The sequence below is a fragment of the Leptonychotes weddellii genome, chromosome 1 (genome assembly GCF_054177405.1).
Source record: "Leptonychotes weddellii isolate Sample4059 chromosome 1, ASM5417740v2, whole genome shotgun sequence".
NCBI classification, from domain to species: Eukaryota; Metazoa; Chordata; class Mammalia; order Carnivora; family Phocidae; genus Leptonychotes; species Leptonychotes weddellii.
In genome coordinates this window covers 35,308,969-35,328,762 of record NC_138369.1, presented here as the reverse complement: position 1 = coordinate 35,328,762, position 19,794 = coordinate 35,308,969, and the positions used below count along the sequence as shown (strand labels likewise).

General features: G+C 38.0%; 1 protein-coding gene across 4 annotated transcripts in view; it reads left to right on the top strand.

Annotated features, from left to right (window-relative positions):
* CNTN3 (contactin 3) overlaps window positions 1–19,794 on the top strand; it is a 205,723-nt gene that overhangs the window by 161,359 nt on the left and 24,570 nt on the right. The window contains exons 12-17 of one of the 4 annotated variants that reach the window (XM_081820935.1): window positions 6,509–6,626; window positions 7,460–7,618; window positions 7,718–7,867; window positions 9,348–9,418; window positions 10,405–10,591; window positions 12,904–13,019. In XM_081820935.1, coding sequence (XP_081677061.1) covers window positions 6,509–6,626; window positions 7,460–7,618; window positions 7,718–7,867; window positions 9,348–9,418; window positions 10,405–10,591; window positions 12,904–13,019 — 801 coding nt within the window. Of the gene's footprint in view, window positions 1–6,508; window positions 6,627–7,459; window positions 7,619–7,717; window positions 7,868–9,347; window positions 9,419–10,404; window positions 10,640–12,903; window positions 13,020–19,794 lie in introns of all 4 variants that reach the window. The other 3 variants (XM_006730689.3, XM_081820955.1, XM_081820944.1) reach the window with 3 other exon arrangements.

Sequence of the window (19,794 nt, the reverse complement as noted above, 5' to 3'; positions counted from 1 at the left end):
TGATTGACCTGCAGTACCTGTTTCAAATACTGGCTTTCTCACCTGTGCTGTATGATTAAAATATGTATAGGATTGCTCTTCTCGGCTTATGAGCCCATCAGTAAACAGCCTAACTTAATGATTTTCTTATGCAGTTACTAGTTGCAGAATTTTAGAATTAGGAAAAGATGTGAGTGATTATTTAGAGCCTTTCATTTATAAAACAAGTAAAGATGAAGAATGGACTATCTCAGGAGGTATCACAGTTGTTGACCCTGACTACTCCTTAGAATCAGGTAGAGTGTCTCCATTCCCTAGTCCATTCTGATTTAATTGTTCTGGGATGTGGCCTAGGCATTTCCGGTATTTTTTTTAAGACTCTTCATGTGAATTTATTGTCCAGCCAACACTGAGAACTGCTGGGTGTAGTGAACTGGGTAGCCCCATGTTTTGCAAAGCACAGACCACCTACCCATAGGCAATACTAAATAAGGTAGAATGAGAGATCTATTCTATTTTTAGTTTTGTTTCAATCATTTAGGTTAAATCAAGGAGAATGGTTCAATATGATGTTCGGTTTGTCACTAATGGTTCTCTAATAGTAGCTAATCTCCCCTTTTAACTAAGAGAGCAAAGGTCTCAGTCTCAGAGACTTTGAACTTGTCCAGCTAATGTCCATTTACATTATTTTGGACAGTGTTCCTTTGCACTGTTTTCTACTCATTGTTTTCATTTTGGCAGGTAACTATTATTTTGGTCAGCGGTTTTCCATTTAAGATGAAGACATACATTTTCCATATCAATTTCCAGATAAATAGAAGTCTAAGAAAGTTTATAATTTTAAGAAAAAAATAAGTAAAGAGCCTTTGTACTAAGATACGGCAAAACACAACTGTGGAGGTATAACTCTAGTGAATGAAGTCACTAGAAAACACTGAGTTAAAATAACTGTGAGAACAAAGACAAGGCATCCTGATGCTACAAATGCTTAGTTAGGTACTCCATCAACACACCACCACCCAGAAAAAAAAATGTGCCATGTTGTTAATAATGAACTTGATGTTGCAATAGAAAAGCTGATCCCTTTACTGCAAACGGGTATTGGACACAACCTGAAATATGCCTGAGGTGCCTTTGACTGAGTTTTTTATCATTTTTTATGTGTCACTCTTCCAAAAATAGTTCTGATGGATCAAGCTGGGGCTCTCAATCCAATAATGGAACAATTATTCCAGTTTATTGGTATCAAAGAATATTGAGCAAATTTTGATATTAACAGACTCCATATTACCTGCCTTTAAATATCACCCATTCAGACAAGCAAGCTTTGGACAATTTCAGATGAAGCTGTTAGTCAGTCAACAAAACTAGGACTGTTTAGTATTAGGACCTTTTTTCCATGTTTCCGTGGCTGCTAATTATTCCTATTCCTTATATGAACAGTGTGCATTTGTAGTGGATAGTGACCTTGCTGCAGCTGTTTTGGGTTGGTGGGGGGCAAGTTTTAATTTGGTTGGTCAGAAATACATGTCTACCAGCAATTCCTTCAGGGACCTTCACGGAGGAAAACACCACCCAGGTTCCAGAAGGTACCAGCAGGTACCAGCAGGTTTGACTGTTTTCAAGGCACCGACGTATGATTTACATGCCGTGTCAGGATTTGGAAGGCAACCCAGCAATGGGATGAATGATTAATATTGGAATCCATGCAGTAACAGGCTGTGTAAAGTGACGAAAAGGAGGAGGACCACCTATTCAACCTCACCTTCCAAATAGCCATCAAAGGCTTTTTTCCCCCCTTAAACTGGAAAATTATGCTTCTTGGCAGCCTAGCAGCAGCATTTACATTGAGAGTGCTTACTAGGGAATTCGTTTTTGCTGATAATTTGTTATACTGCAAGTTTATGCTACATTTGCACCGTTCAAGAGGTTTCCTGAGTTCTAAGGTTTATTTTATCCCTTGATTTTTAGCATATGGTAGATAGCACAGTGTACTTTCAGCCTACCTATAATTATTAATGATCTATCTGCTTATTTATTTTCACCTGGCATGGGTTATCACATCATGTACTGTTTAGTTGTTTTTGTTTTTTTTTTTCAGGGCAGAGCGGTTTTTAAATTACATCAGAAATTCTATTAGCATCATCATCTAAGAAAATATAGGGAAAAAGTTAATAAGCTCTTCTATTTCATTACATGCCCACTGAATTTTCCCTTAGCATTTATTTCAAAGATGATTTGGCTTATAAATCCATTTACTGTTTATACCTGTAACATGTTCTGGAAATGGAGTTTTTTTCTAGGAGACATCTATATGATTAGCTGAACAAATAATTGGATGATCAAGTAAATCTAGCGAAGCTTTAAAAATTTTTTAAGTAGAAAAAACTCAAAATTTTATTGTCATCAAGGTGTAAATATGAACCTGAAATGATCTGCAATGAAGTTTAAGTTTTCTGGGGACAAATGAGCAATTTGTGGATTAACTATACGCTTGATATCCTCTCTCCCCTCATACTCTCAAATAGACTATGTTCTCACCTGCCTTAGGGTCTTTGTATGTTTAAGTGCCCTAATATAAACCATTTTTATAACCCTCTTTTTTTAGATAGCTTGTATTCATGTTGCAAATCTCAGCTCAACTATCAATTCACCATAACTCCAGAAAATCATAGATTCCTCTATGTACTTTAAGTTTGCATTATTACATTATAATTTTACATTGATTTGTTGTAGTCGTATGATTAATGACTGTCTTTCGACTGTAAACTCTATGAACATATGGACTGTTGTTTTTTTCACCATTGTATCCCGAGAGACTAAAGTACAGGTGGATGCTTAATAGATAGTTTTGAATGAATTATCTTATTTTTTAAAAGATAGGGCATTTCAGAAAGATCTGAAATTCATGTAGCTTAGGGAAATGTCTCCTGCTTCTTAAACTCCTGTGTAAGCCATCAGAATAGGCCTGTCCCACTACTAAAATCTCCATTTCTGAGTAAATCTCTGATCAGCGGCATTGAAAAGGGAAAGACTGGAAATTGCACTGTTGTCCTTTGAGAGGGAGAGTTTAAGGTAAATAGGGATGAGAGATGTCAAAAAAAAAAAATGCTTTGACTCTGCCTCTGCCCAGTTCTGATCCCCTGTATTTGAAGGAAGGGGGCGGGGGGGAGGAAGAGAGTTTAGGAAAACAATACAAAGAAATACTAACAAATTGAATTAATAGATAACAAACTACAACCTATTTGTTATTCGAAGAATTAATAGTGTTCCTAAAAATGTTTTATTTGAATTAAATATAAATAATGGATGCAATTTTATTGATAAACCTGTTGAGAAATAATCTATTGATTACTGCTTTACCACATTTTGACAAATTTTTTCAGCTTTATTGAGTTACAGTATACTAATTTTACTTGTGTTTTTCTGATACCCCTCTTCTCTCGCCTTTATCACAGTTAATCAGCAATTAACTATACTGTAACCGTTAACAATGAAAAATTGATGGGGACGGGAACTGGTTTGATATAAGTGAAACTTTCCTTGGGAATTCCTTTCCTTTTTTATCTTTTTTTTTAATGTCTGAAATATTCAGTTACATCTTGATAAGAAATAGGATATTCTAATTAATAGCATAATTACTTAAATTATTAGTAGTAAATGTTTCATTCATGTGAAAGAATTTGGAGTTTAGAATTATAATCATGTTATTTGATTATAATACCAGCTTGTGGTCCTATTTAATGTGGAACATTTAAACAGATAGCTGTTTGTAATAATAACTGCATTTTAAGAACCATTATATTCTACCAAAAAGTTGCACAGATCATAAGTGTATGACTCAATGAATATTTACAAATTGAACACACTCAAGTATCCAGCACCGAAATCAGGAAACAATATGAACTTTATCCCAGAAGTCCTCATGGTGCTTCATCATAGTACTACCCATCCTTTGAAAGGCAACTATAATCCATGCTTGTGATACAATAGATTACTGTAATGTGCTCTTTGCTATCCAGTTTATGTCTTTGAATTTGAGGCAGCCATGTTGACCTATAGTTACTGTTAGCTCATTTGCATGGTCTAATAATATTTCCTTAAATGAGTGTTCCAGTAATTCATCTACTTCGTTGTGACGGTGATTAGCTTGTTTCTCTTTTTTAGCTATTATGGGTAGCGCTTCTACAAATACTCTTGTAAATGTCTTTGGTGAGCATATACATACATCTCTGTAGGGTGTATAATTAGGAATGGAATTGCTGGGTCATAGATTATGCATATGTCCTGCCTTAGTGGATACTTCTAAGTAGTTTTCCAGAATGGTCCCACTAATCTATACTCCTGTTAGTATAACAAGTTCCAGTTGCTCCACATCCTCAGCAGGACTTGAAATTGTCTCATTTATTCTGAAGTTATCTACAAATGGTCTGTGCCATGCAAATTTATTTAACCTTCATTAAATAAGCTTTCTAAACTTATAAAAAATAAGTTGCTTCACATGTATATATCTGTTACCCTGACTTGGGTTTACTTACATTCTAGAGGGCAGAGACCATATATTAGATACTTCTCTATCCTGGAATGAACCTAACATGGCAAGCACTCAATGAACTTTTGTTAAGGTGAATCTTAACTCTGTATACTGATCCATTAAAAGAATAGATACAGTAAGAAAGAAGAAGCATTTGAAGAGGAACAATACAAATATGCTTTATTGAAAGAGACAGAAATTAAAGAGAGCATCCTTTCTAAATTTTGCTAAATTTTATTTTCCATTTATGTATTAATCTACTCAACTTCATGTTAGTGCTGAAAAAAAATCAGTGGTTCCTACTGTCTACATGTCTTACTTAATTGCTTCCTTCTTCCACTCTACATTGTAGATAGATAATTAAAAATTATATTTCTCCTGATGGTGAGCCTAACTACATTTCTTCAGGAAGGTGGTTTGGTTTTGATACGAGCTAAGTTTTTTCCGCTCTTCACCCACCCATACCATAAGTGAAAAGAAAGAACACATCCAGTATCTGTCTCTTCCTTATTCTTTCAACAAACATAACCAGCCAATGTGCCTAAAAGATGTATTTATGTGTCTAAGGACATAAAGAAAGTCCAGTTCCAATTTTCTTTTACCGAACTGCTTTCAAAATAAGCAAATAAACCTAGGGAAGAATAATAACTCACCCAATGCCTTGATGGAATTTAATAGTAACAGTTCTTACTTCCCTGAAAATAAGAGATTTCTATAGAAATGATAATCAACCTCCTGTGAGTATATGGAACTCATAAAACCGGAAGAGTTTCTAAAGGTCAGCAAGCATTGAAAGTTTTGTCCTAGGGATAAATTCCTAAATAACCCTGAGGAGAAAAGAGAGGGAGGGAAAGAAAAAAGTTCAACTTGATGAAAGTAAAATGTGCAAACTTAACAGTTTTTGGATTATCATTTAATTACAGCCATCAATCACCTCCCATCTGCTTTCTCCCAGTACTCAAGACATTCAGGCAAATACACACAATCTGACCAACAGAGAATATATAGCCCATTCAGAATCCAAAGCCTAGGAAGCAATATTTAAGGAATTACCCTGTAGGAGATCTTAGGAAATTACCTAAAAGCCGGATAGTAGAATCCATCTTTCAAAAAATACTAGGAAAACCCAAGAATAAAGCTATCCTTTTAATTAATAAGATAAACACTGTTGCTTCCTCTTGTGTACCATTTAGAGATGTTTCAGTCAGTGATCATTTTCAAAGAGCTTTGCTTTCCAAATCATTTTATTTTCATCCATATTTTTACTAATGCGTGGAACTGGCCTGCAGTAAATAATTTTATGAACATGATTTTATATTCTTTTAAAATGTGGACCATTTGAAGTTGAGCTTTTAGAAATACATTTGCTCCATTAATTGATGCTAGAGGATGCCAGCAATTGTCTTTATGGACAGCTGTTATTTTTAGGGTTTAAAGTGTTGTAATTTCTTCTTATTGAGGGGTTCATACTGACTGTTCCTAAATTCTGCAGTGAAAGAATTAAACAGCTTTAGACTTTTTAAGCACCAATGTGTTCAGAAAAGTGTTTCAACCATGGTAATCCTCTTGTCCTGTATATTTATCTCCCACCAGATACCTAAATGCTTCCCTCCTCTTCTCAGGCAGATAATTGCGTACAGCTTGGTACCAGAGAGAAGAGTTGAGCCAGTGCTGAGCAGTGGATATAAAAAGAACTGTCACCCTAGTGGAAGTAAATAGACTCTGAGACCATAAGCTCTGCCCTTATTTATTTTTGAAGCCATAAATGCCCAGGGGAAAGCTTGTCGTTCATTTAGCTGCAGCAATCTATGTGTGCTACCACGTATGGTTTTTAACTTGTTTTTATTTCCATACATTCCACTGTAGCAATCTACAGTCGTGAACCTCCTTGGTCTCTCTAAATATGGGTTTCATCCCAATGGTGTTGGCTACAAGCCTTCAATATTCTTCCTTTTTCAAAATGACAGTGTTCTCATTACCTGTTTTTTCCAACAGAGTTCATCTGGCGATTTAATGATCAGAAACATTCAGCTGAAACACAGTGGAAAATATGTGTGTATGGTGCAGACAGGGGTGGACAGTGTTTCATCTGCTGCCGACCTCATCGTAAGAGGTAGACATTAATGCCTCAGTGGTTTTTTGTTTTGTTTTGTTTTTTGTTTTTTAATAATCTTACATCTTCACTGATCATTCCTTACTGGAAGAAAAACCGTCAGGCCGCATATGAGCATGTGAGTTATGTTATTGATTTGATCCCCCCCTCCAAACAGACCAGAGACTATGATGATAAGAATGGGAGCTGATTCAACAAAATAAATATCTCAACTCTGCCCTTCGAATAGCTCTCACTGTAATAAGTATTTCACAGCTGCTGCCAAGCTGATGTGTTTTTGAGCATGTCATTAATGCAGCGATAGTGTTTAATATGAAAGAGAATAGTGATAGTGTGTGTATGACAACTTCCAAAAAACCAGGATCATCCAGAATGCCTGAGAGAATTTGCCAATCTGAGTCACTGTCCAAGGTACTGATTTACTACTGAGCTAAAAAATGACCAGAGGGCGTGATAGACTAAAACAGTTCTAGAAGGCAAACTGGGAACTACAGAGTGGTACCGGTAGATTAAAGGAAAAGGCATCATGCCAAAACTAAACGATGTTGTATTTGGAAGGGTGTAGAAATCCTCAAAAAGTGGGCATCATTTGCAACCCTAAAATACTATGATTTTGAAATTACTGACTCTCATCCAGATTGAATATCTGACAGCAGAAATGTCAAAAAGAAAATGTAGTCGTTTTATTGCTAGGGAAATGCCCTTTTTCCCTAAGTTTTCTTGAAATTAGGATCAGTTGTCAGTATTACAGTAATCATGTGACATTCTTCACTTGGGTAGAAGATGATATTTATGGAATTGCTGCCCACCATTTGCATTTTTGCCTTCCTTAGGTTCACCTGGACCACCAGAAAATGTGAAGGTGGATGAAATTACAGATACCACAGCCCAACTCTCTTGGAAAGAAGGTACAGATAACCATAGCCCAGTTATATCCTATTCTGTCCAGGCGAGGACACCTTTCTCCGTGGGTTGGCAGACTGCCACAACAGGTAAAGGGGGAGAGTCAAATGCCATCGGTACATATAAATGGATTTTAAGTCAGTGCTAAGACCTGCAGACTGTTACTTCTCTGATATATTCCTTTTTAGTGCCTGAGGTCATTGATGGGAAAACACACACAGCTACTGTAGTCGAGTTAAATCCATGGGTGGAATACGAATTTCGGGTTGTAGCCAGTAACAAAATCGGAGGTGGAGAACCCAGTTTACCCTCAGAAAAAGTAAGAACTGAAGAGGCAGGTTAGTGTTTTTGTTTTCTGAGTAAAATGGGTTAGTAGGTTTCCCTGGGTGTGTACTTCCATTTCTCTCGGCCTTGGTCTCCAGGCCAACAGCGGATTAACCTCAATAATCCATTGTTGCAATTTTCTGACCTACCTAATGGCAGAACTGGCCATATGGCATTTGTCAAAAGACAATCGTGTAAGTGATTCTGATGTAATGCGACATTTCCAGAAGTTCAGTCCATCATCAGCGTTCATTAGTGCATGTTGAGTGAATATGTTTTTGTCACTTAAGGTTATAATTACTATCTGACATAGTCACCCTGTTAACAGGGGAAGTGCTGTTTTCATTTATAACAAGCAATGACAAATTGGTAGGATAATGACATTTGGGAGTTCTGCTGCTAGGAAATCTCATTTCACCACCAAGCTCCATGAATGAGCTCAAGCGACTGATGATTAGGAATATTTTGACCCCTCAACTATTAGATTAAGAGAGAATCATTGTTAAAATTTTATGTTTCAGGCAACTATTAATATTACCTTCAAGACTGTTTTTACAATTCTAAAAATATCCTAACATTGAAACTGAAACTTAGGAAGTGTACATAATGTCACATTACTGAGGCATCTGAGAGGATCTATAGGCTTTCCTTTTCGGAATCCATAAGATTAATTAATATTAATTAAAATGATGTTTGAAGTATAGCTAGTATGTCACTTTAAGAACTGAGCCAAAATAGAAGTCATGGAATACATTTCAGTAATTTTAATGATGCTTTTTTATTCAGGACAATGCATGTGATATTTATGGCAGGACTTGTGAGAAATAGGGGAACCATGCCAATCTTTGTAGTCCATTTATTTATTCATACAGCACATATTTATGGAGTGTGCTCAGCACTTCCTAGATATGGTGGATACAGCTGGGAACAAAGACTTCTATTCTAATTGTGTCATAGAAATGACTAAGCATAAAGTTCTCAGTATAAGCAAGGAATCTGATGCCCATGTGAGGTTTATAAAGAATGCCTCGTAACAAGATTTGAGGAATTGAGTCTAGGTCATTTTTTTAGGTAAAGCCAATGTTGGTACAGCAGTTACATCTCTACTGTGGAAGAGTCACAAGTGAAATATTCGTGCTGGATTCATTTCCCATCATCCCCACTGAATCACTTTCCCTTGTTGTATTGACCTCTATACAGAGTCATTTTTTTCTTATTGTTTGAGATATTGTGAATCTATGGTAATTTCCTGCAAATATAAATTATTTGATGAGCTCATCAAAGATATATATGTATATATATATATATATATATATATATATATATATATATATAGCATGCATGTTTCACGTAATCCAGATACAGACACACGTGTATAATGTGCCAATGATCAAATTACTTCAAATATTAGAAATAAGCAACATTGAATCTTCTTTCAGATAAATGTTACCAAATGCAAATAGGGTTTTATCTCTGTCTGTCTGACCTACACAGTTCCGGAAGTGCCTCCTTCAGAAGTCAGTGGAGGAGGTGGAAGCCGGTCTGAGCTGGTGATAACTTGGGATGTAAGTGTCTTGGCAGCACCCTCCCGCTGCGGGCTTTGCTCTTCCCATCGTGGCCTCCTGGGCGGTGCCGCTAGTGTTACTGGAGGTGGTAGTAGTGCCAGGAGCTCACTCTCTGCTAATCATTTTCTCTAGCACTGTTTTTTTGGTTTTGTTTTTGTTTCCATTTCACTCTTGCAACATTTTATAGATGAAAACACTAAGGCATAGAGAGTATTAAATAATTTGCTCCGGGTCCTTTGGCTGGTAAACATAGGGGTGAGAGACAAGTCCTGGCTGTTTGCTCTCAAGCTGTCCTCACAGCTTTCCACGCGGCTGTAACCCCACTGATGATGCACACCCACGGATTCCAGCAGGTGCTTGCTTCCTGGCCACGCTCTCAGCTCTTGCTTTATGTTGTAATTAGAAAAAATTGTAATTAACACATTTAAAGTCAGAAAGCATGAGAATTGGCTGTGTTATTTGAAGATGTTGTTGGAAAAATAGAAAGTTAAGAGATCATGATGGAGTGTCAGTAGGAATTTTTGACATGATCTAAATACAGCTTTGACCTTAATACGTTGTTTTTACTTTCTTTTTCTTATAGTTTTACTCCTTTGTACTTAATCATCACATCAATGGGTAATTTCTTTCCATAAAGTCAACATTAAGGATTAGATGATTTTTATTTGACTCAAGAGATGAGGTATATTCAACTAAAAGTATACCTTACGATATATAACTCAGATAGGGGCTACAGGATGCTCAAAAAATCTGAATAACTTTAGAAAATTTCAGTTAGTTATCTGGATCGCTATGAAAGAGTGGCATATGTCTCTTTAAAAGCAGCTGACTTGCCACTGACCGTTTTTCTCCTTTTTTAATATAACCTCTTAATACTATGTTGATTATTATTTGATGGGTTTTGCAAAACACTAAGGATTAGAGCTCTATTTATTTTTGCCTTGCCCTCATGTGTAAGGGTGATTTAATATGTCTTTCCTTTGTAGCCAGTTCCCGAAGAACTACAGAACGGTGAAGGTTTTGGTTATGTTGTTGCCTTCCGCCCTCTTGGAGTTACCAACTGGATCCAGACAGTGGTCACATCTCCTGATACCCCAAGATATGTCTTTAGGAATGAAAGCATCATGCCATTTTCACTGTATGAAGTTAAAGTGGGTGTATATAATAACAAAGGTGAAGGACCCTTTAGCCCGGTGACAACAGTGTTCTCTGCCGAAGAAGGTATAGAGACCATGTGGATTGTGTATCTGTTCCAACCTAATAAGCCACTAATGTTTCCAAAACTGATCTGGAAATGCTTTGTGACTTCAGATAAATTTCTTATAATGACTGAAGTCACAGATTCACAGTCCAGGTAATAAACACCAACCATGCCGACTTGAAATACAAGACTCAGTAGCTAACCAGAGGATGTAACTCTTGGTTACAATCTGTGGATGAGGAGTACATTCTGAGTTCCAGCTTGTGAAGCAGGGCATAGCACAGCCTTCTTCTTTTGGGGATAAGATTGAGCTATTCTCTTGGAAATGCCCTAATCTCAATTCTTATAGTGTTTCCTATGACCTGAGAATAGAACGTTAGCAGAATGGAGAGAAAGGCCAGAAGTATGACATGGAGAGGTGTGCCAAGTATAGCTTAAAGATGTGATATACCAGTTCCAGCCAGCATACATTCATACATAACTCCACTGTGGACCCATGCCATCTCTCTGCCTTTCTTTTACACCTGCCCCAACTATGGTATCTCTTTAGAAAATATGATTACTAGGAGAATCCTATGAAATTGCCATTTTATAAGGACAAAGGCAGCTGAATATTGGCTATCATATGGGGTTCTACTTAATAAGAATGACAAGAGCTAACATGTATTGAATGCTTACCATCGCCAGACTTTACCTCATTTGGATTTTCTAAGGAGAAATTGCATGTGGGTACTATTATTATGGCCCATTTATACATAAGAAAATGGAAGTTTAATGAAAGACATTGCCAAACTCCATACAGACTTACCAAGCAAGTATTTTAACCCAAAGCCTTGGCTCTTAACCATTCTGAACTCATGAAATGTGATTTCACAGTGTCTTCTCTACCCTAAGACCTTGTAGTAAATTTCAGAAAGTCGTCCACAGTTGTCATGTCTAAAATAATAAGACAACTCAATTTTTTATTACCCCAGACACTATTCTTATCCTCTTCTTTTCTACGGAGTTCTGAGAGAAAAACAAACTGGCATAAAAACCTTAGCAAAAAAAGAGCCTTTATATTCACAGCCAGACCCCATTTCCAGGAGTAGCCAAGGATTTTCATTACAAGGGCAGGGGTCTGAGGAAGGATGGCAGTTAACCAGGGAGTTTTCAGACACCACCTACCCTGTGCATCTGGGACTGGGAGGGCTGGAGGTTGGAGAGAGAGACAACCACAGGCTTTTACCCTCTCTCCCCCTGCACTTTCCTCCTCCTATTAACTATTCTTGCCACCACTGATGAGTTAAGTAAAGGTCTTTCTGTTCCAAACATCAGAAAGAGATTCGACTTATCTATGAAAAAGTGAAGGATTTGTTGGAAATATACTAGGACTTACTGAATCAAAGGAAGATTTAAACAGCATACCTCATAAAGATCATTAATAAGAAAAGCTCTGGGACCTCAGAAACCATCTGCCTCTCTAGGGTGCCAGGACTGGATTGACTGGCTTCAAGTACTCCTCATCTATCCAAACCAAGTTTTGAATTCTCAGGAGAGAAAATCTAATAGGCCCTTCCTTGGCCCAAGACTCTGCCTCACTATCAATCAGCACAGCCCAGAAGAGGGATCATTTAATGCAGAAATGGATATTGGAAGAGGTGAAGTCCCTGCTCAGAGCTGTGCCCCTGAGAGAGGAGAATCACTGTCAGCCCCTCAAGCTAAGAGTTGTTTATTACAAAGGGATATTTGTTGTGCAATAAGTTCTGTGCATGTCTGTCTACTCCTTCAAAACAGTAAACTGCTGGAAGTTGCTCCATCTCATTGAAGTGTGCCCCCCTTATGGGCCTTGGATACAGAAGGCACTAACTAAATGCTTATTGAATAAATGAAGTCTGTAGAGCATGACTTGGTTTAGCAAGGTAAAATTAAACAAACAAACAAACAAATAAACAGGCAGCATTTATGGGCATTGGAGTGCCCAAGCAGGAGATGTGGGATGAAGAGGAGAGAAATAAGGACCTGGTGGAGAGAACAGAGGGAAAGAAGGGAAGAAAAGATACTAAGAAAAAAGTGCAGCAGAGGAAAGAAGAGCTTTCTGTAGCTGTTTAGCAAGGAAAAGCCTATCTACTCCTAAGGCATGGAAATAGATCAAGACATAGTTTATGTTTTCAAATGTTTTGATAAACTATTTTTATTAGATTTTCAAATATGTTAAAATGCTTTTTTGAAAATAAGAGCTTCAATCGAATTTTAAATTAACTACCAAAATAATAATTGTATTTCACTTTCTGTTGTCAAACAGAACCTACAATAGCTCCGTCTCAAGTGTGTGCAAATAGCCTATCTTCCTCAGAAATTGAAGTGTCATGGAATACCATTCCTTGGAAGTTAAGCAATGGACATTTACTTGGCTATGAGGTAATTTCTTTTAAAACTAATTAGACTGTGTATGTATGTTGCCATGGTACCTTGTCTCCTTTCATTTAAAATTCTTTTTAACAATGACATCTAAACTAAAGTCTGACTTTTGTTGAAATTTTACCAGCACAGGTCCCATGTAATTATCAGTGGTTATTGAGTTTAACTTAACAAGCTGAATGAAAATAACTTGGGATAGAAAAGAAAAAACAGTGGAGTGCCTGGGTGGCACAGTCAGTTGGACATTGGACTCTTGGTTTCAGCTTGGGTCATGATCTTAGTGTCATGGGATCAAGCCCCACGTTGGACTCCACACTTGGCATGGAGTCTGCTTGAGATTCTCTTTCTCCCTCTCCCTTTTCCCCTCCCCCTGCTCGCTCGCGCTCTCTCTCTCAAAAATAAATAAATAAGTGTTTAATTAAAAAACGAAAGGGGGCACCTGGGTGGCTCAGATGGTTAAGCATCTGCCTTTGGCTTGGTCATGATCCCAGGGTCCTGGGATCGAGGCCCACATCAGGCTCCTGGCTCAGCGGGGAGTCTGCTTCTCCCTCTCCCCCTGCCTGTCCCCCTGCTCAGTGCTCTCTCTCTCTCTGTATCTCTGTGTCTCAAATGAATAAATAAAATGAAAAAAAAAAAAAGAAAAGAGAAAGCAGTAAAATGGAAGGAAATCATATATCAGATGGACCAATCTTTTAGAAGGATTGACTGAAAAATAAAAGTGAGATTGAACTGTAATATTTAAGTTCGAAGGATATTTATGCCAACAGGAAATCATTTTCCCCCAGCTCTTTGTCTTACTTTCTTGGTGGCCTTGTTACATTGTGTGATTCTCTTTTAGGCTCTTGAGAAGATAACTCTCTATAACTTAATTCTAGCCTTCAGTCTGTGACCTAATTCTTGTCTTCAGAGAACTCTGGAGAAATAAGATGAGAGATCTGAAACATAGGGTGGCACAAGACCAAATGTAATGAAGATCAGAATAGGTGACATAGGAAATGTTTGAATGGTTGAGACTGATGAGCAATCTTGTAAGTTTTCATAGGCTTAATGGGACTTTAAAGGAAAAGTAAGCAAATAGAGAAAATGGAAAATCCTAGTTTAAGCATGGCATGTTGGAGGAGTAGAAGGAGTAGAGACTTACCTGCTGAAGAAGGTTCCTATAGGAGGATGACTGCAGATAGACACAGGAGAGCCAGGTCACAGATGGCCTTGAATATTGAGAAGAACTGTTCTGACTCGGCCCCATATTTGTTAGGGAGCAGTTAGAACTGGAAGCAGTTGAGCTGAGAACTGGCAAGATAAAGAGTAAAGTCTTTTTTTTTTTTTTTTTTTTTTTTTTTAAGATTTATGTATTTATTTCCTAGAGATAGAGCAGGGTGAGGGGCAAAGGGAGAGGGAAAAAGAGAATCCTCAAGCACACTCCCCGCTGAGCACAGAGCCCAGTGTGGGGCTTCATCTCAGGACCCTGAGATCATGAACTGAACCAAAATCAAGAATCAAACACTTAAACAGCTGAGCCACCCAGATGCCCCAAAAGTAAAGTCTTAAGAAGACTTCTCTGACAGTGATATTGTAAGAGTCATGGTTCTGATTTCACCCCCACCCTCAGCCATCTTTTTAAGAACCTTCCCTCATGCTTGTAACTCCTGATTCAGTGGTAGGCGCACATCGGCACATTTGCAACACAGGACCGTATCGTATACCCCTCCACTTGCCTACATAACCTCCAACTATGACACCAGGGTGGCCACCTGATCCATGGATAGTTAAACTGAGCTAGTCAGATTCTTGTTTGATATTCGAACTAAGCGATGTAGAGATTGTAATTACTGAGTGTAATGCAGTGATATGTCGAATATAGGACTCGGTTCAGGCTTCTCAAGTTAAGGCCATGGGCAAGCGGGACAAAGCTTGTCTGCAGATGAAATGGAGCAGACGTACCCTCATACAACTCCAATGAATGGAGGAGACAAGGACCCTTGGAGCCGTAGAGACAGCAAGCAAAATAGAATAGCTCTTTGACAATTATCCGATTCTCAAGTAGACTCGCTCTATTCTTTTTCATAATGTCAGCTAGCCCTCCTTTTCAGTAAACTCCCTTTATAATTGAATTTAGAGAGTTTCTTGATCAGCACCTGAAAAGAAGCCAAGAACATTTAGTTGGAAAGTTCCTTTAATAATATAAGCAGCGAAAGGTGGTGGGCAACCCCCATTAGCTCCTCAATGATTAGAGAAATGGCATTGTCGGGAAAGGTAAGTGGGATGGAAGGAGATGTAAAGGGAAGTAGTTCTGAGCTCAAACCTGCACAGCATCTTGACTGCCACTCACTGGCTGTGCAGGAAAAGTCACATCAACTTTATGAGCCTCATTTTCCACACCTGCAGAATGGGGCAGTAATTGGCCTAACCTTATTAGGATATGGGGAGTATTGAATGATATTAGACACTTAATGTGCTTCTCACAGTCTCTGGCTCATAATAGTAAACAGTCCCTAATTGCAAGCCATATCTCAAAAGAATTGTTGAGGTATTAATTTATAAAATTCTCTCCAGTAAATATCCTCAAGCAATTCTTCAACTCTAAGCTTCTCTGCCTCAAGAGAGTTTATGATGGTTGTCAAGAGGAGTTGCCTGCAAGAGCCCTTTCTTCCTAGGTTTGTTTGCAAAATTCAAGCCCTTAAGGAGCTAGTTCCATGTATCCTGGAGGGTAAGAAGAAAGAAAATGCCACTGAGGAAAAAAGAGAAGAGAAATTTCAGGTGACCTTGGTGGAAGCAGAGATCCAAGACTTACAAAATCTTGGGGGCCCATACGTTTCTACCTGGCAATCTCCATGTTGGTGGTAAGACCACAGGAGGGGACAGATCTATTTCCCACATTCAGCAATGATCAATGATTTCCCATTCTCCAAGCATGATCCGGGAACCAAAGGGATCAAATCAATGTAATATTAAGTTTTCTTGGCAAGATTTTGGGAATGGGCGCCCCAGCAGTGACTGAGGTTGAATTTCCCATTAGCTGAGCAGGATATGAAACTCAGTGGTAAATCAAATTAACTTAAAGAAAATAAACAAACACATTTTGCATGCCTCAGACAGTAGACTGAGATGCACACCCCCATTAATAACTTTGCCCTTTACAAACCACAAGGCAGGATCATAATTTGAGAGCTGGTTATAGTTTGTGAAATAGTTAAGAGAAATAAACAAGAGAATATACATAAATGGGCTTTGTGGGTTTCAAAGCACCACAGCAAAGGTAGCAGTGGCTGGCAATTTTTTGGCAGCATGGGGGCAGATAGATGTTAATTTTGCAATATATAAGTGTAAGCTGATAAAATATTCTATAAGAAAGCTGAGTTATAGCTCTTTTGTCCATGTCAGGAAAGTGATTGAATGAAAGACAAAACCAAAGAACCCAAAGAGAGCCAAGATAGTATCTTATTAAGTCCACACTGTCTTAGAATTAGACTTGCATTCAGCTCCACTAGGATAGAGGATAAGCTCCACCAGGGACTGGGAAGTCTGCTTGTTTATTCAGTGATGTATGCCAAGTGCCAGGAGTCCTATCTAGCACACAGGAGGCATGCAAAAAAATATGTGTTGATTGAATAAATGCAATTTTGACTCCACTATCTTACTGCTGTGTGGCCTTGAGCAAGTTATTAAAGCTCTCCAAAGCTCAATTAAAATAAAGATGATAATAGTAAATAACATACTGCATCATTGCAGAATAAAATGAGATAAAGCAGCTACTGTCAAAACAGCCCAAAGAGACGTGGGCTTTTCTCTGTTTTGAGTATTGGTCACTGGGATAAGATTTCTTTGGAAGGAAAAATTTGAAAAGGAGTGAAGAAAAATAGAAACACTTAGCACAATCCAAGTGTGTGGCTCAGTGACTATTGTTTCTGTTGGTGCTGGTGTGTTGCCATTGGGATAGGAGGCAAAAAGATGAGAGAGGCAAAGAGAAAATGGGACTTACCTTGACATTAATTGTGGGTTAGGGTGCATCGCATCTTGCCTGTCTGTATAAAGAGCAGCAAACCTAACATCCAAATGTAGCATGAATACAGTGTTGAAAGGAAACAACTAGTGAAAATTTCTTTCCTGAGTGCTTGTTAAATAGGAAGAGAAAGAAAACAAGCTAAGAGAAAGATGTGCCAATTTGGAGAATCTTAAGAAATATTTTAGGGCGCCTGGGTGGCTCAGTTGGTTGGGCAACTGCCTTCGGCTCAGATCATGATCCTGAGTCCCTGGATCGAGTCCCGCATAGGGCTCCCTGCTCGGCGGGGAGCCTGCTTCTCCCTCTGACCCTCCCCCCTCTCATGTGCTCTCTCTCTCTCTCATTCTGTCTCAAATAAATAAATAAAAAAATCTTTAAAAAAAAAAAAGAAATATTTTATATAATTACATGAAGATAAAAATATGTATTTTCTTAGGTTCAATAATGATTTAAACACTAACATGGAAAAACAAATGACTTAGAGTGTTTAATTACCAGTCGTGTAGCTAACTTTCTGGGTTGCAGTTTCCCCAATATGGCTTTAAAATTGTTAACAGCTCCTGCTTTTCTCTCATCTCAGTGAGGGTTGATCATGTGCCACGTGGCATGCTGAGCACACATCATCATTAGCATCTAGACTAATTTTCTTTCTGATTCGACCAAGTAGTAGTTGAGGAGCTCATTTCCCTGGGCTCCAATTTATTTCATCTGCTAAGCCATAACACTCAGGCTCAGATCTTTCCTTGTGCCCTTTGGATAGGAACAAGAGGTACAGATATGATAAAGAGGATGCAGAGTGTTTAAGTTCATGGGTAGCAGGTGCTGGAAGAACAAAAGCTCCAAAGTTATAGCATGGTATCTACCATCAATTTCTTAAAGCCAGTATGTGCCTTGAAAAAATAAAACTGGGGAGAATGACCTTGGTAAGGGATTGAAACAAAAGTCTACAAGTGTAAAATAATACAGATTAGCACATTTGGGGGAAACTTAGTAGATTTTTTTAAATGCGTGGGAGGGGAGCATAACCAGAAATATGTGCAAAATGCCTATTAACTTCACTGATACCTTAGCCCAGACTCCTGTTCTAAACAGCTCTACGGAATGTGCTTGGTTTCTAACATTTTAATTACAATGGGAAAAGATGTCAAATATTTAAGGAATTTTTTGAGTGTGAAAATTCTATTGGAAAAAAAAAGAAATATACATTAAGTCTAATTCCATACTATAAGTCTAATTCCATACTATCAGGCAAAGAATTAACTTCATTCTAGAATGAGTCAAATGTAACTTGGGAAAATTGGATAGAAACAATTGAGATACATTTAAACAAATAGGAAACAGGCAAAAATGAATTCGAGTGAATGAAATGCAGACTTTTGGCTCAGAGGAAGGATTGGTTATGCTAGAGCGAGCAGTAACAACTGTGTGGCCGAGGGTTGCTCAAAGGGAGCTGTGTGTGTTTGTGTGTGTTGTGTGTGTGTGTTGTGTGTGTATGCTTGAGATACAACTGACATATAACATTGTATTAGTTTCAGGTATACAACATAATGAGTCAATATTTGTATAAATTGTGAAATGATCACCACACTAAGTCTAGTTAAAATCCATCACCACATAGTTACAAATTTTGCGTGTGCGTGATGAGAACTTTTAAGATCTAGCGTCTGCCTTCGGCTCAGGTCATGATCCCAGGGTCCTGGGATCGAGCCCCGCATCGGGCTCCCTGCTCAGCGGGAAGCCTGCGTCTCCCTCTCCCACTCCCCCTGCTTGTGTTCCCTCTCTCGCTGTGTCTCTCTCTGACAAATAAATAAATAAAATCTTTAAAAAAAAAAATCTACCTTCACAGTTAACCATTGCTGTACATTAGATCCCCATGACTTTTATTTTATAACTGGATGTTTGTGTTCTATGTGTGTATGTGTGTGTGTGTGTGTGTGTGTGCTTTGTTAGGGAAAGGTAGTCCCTAGCAAACTGTGTCCCAGCATTGAGGGATCCAGGGGAATAAATATCGTAGCCTCTCCTCCCACACTCCCATCTCCTGTCTTCTATTGGCCAAATCCAGTGAGAAGCCAGAGGACCAGGGTCATGTAGCATACGGGTCAGCCCTCCAATGACTGAGAGCCAAGTAAAGAAGAGTAGAAGATAAATCCAGACTTGTCTTCCAAAACACTATTGAATGCATTTTTGCCTGCCTTGTATTTATCTAAATATGTTTGAAGCTAAGTTGAAATATTTGTCTCTCTGAAAATCTTTAAGTATAAACAAAATTATTTTAGTCTACGAAAATAGTATTTCTGACTTAATACCTGTACTTTAATGGCTAAAATAAAATAAAATTTTTCAATACATTACTCTTATAAATTGCATTCTGTGTTAAGTTTTAATTAAGTGAAATCTCATGTGCAATGATATTAAGGACTCCTCATAGCAGGGACATTAGTTTTTGGAATAACCAAATTACTTGCAGAAACAGAGATAGCATTTTAAATCCTGACATTCCTCGAGTTTGTTTCTGTTTACTTATCCAGATAAAAATATATTGGCTTGTGATTGGTTTTATGTTTCTGAAGAAAAATAATTATATTATCAAGAAATTGGGAGTTCCAATGTATCGTAGATGCACAGAATATTAGGACTTGGAGTACTTAGCTTGGTGAATAAAAGGAAAAAAAAAAAATCTTCCTCTCTGCTGTATCCACCCAACACTTCTTACACCAAATATGTGGGGTTTTTTCTCTACACTGACCAATTCTCCTACACCTGTTGGGTCCTAAA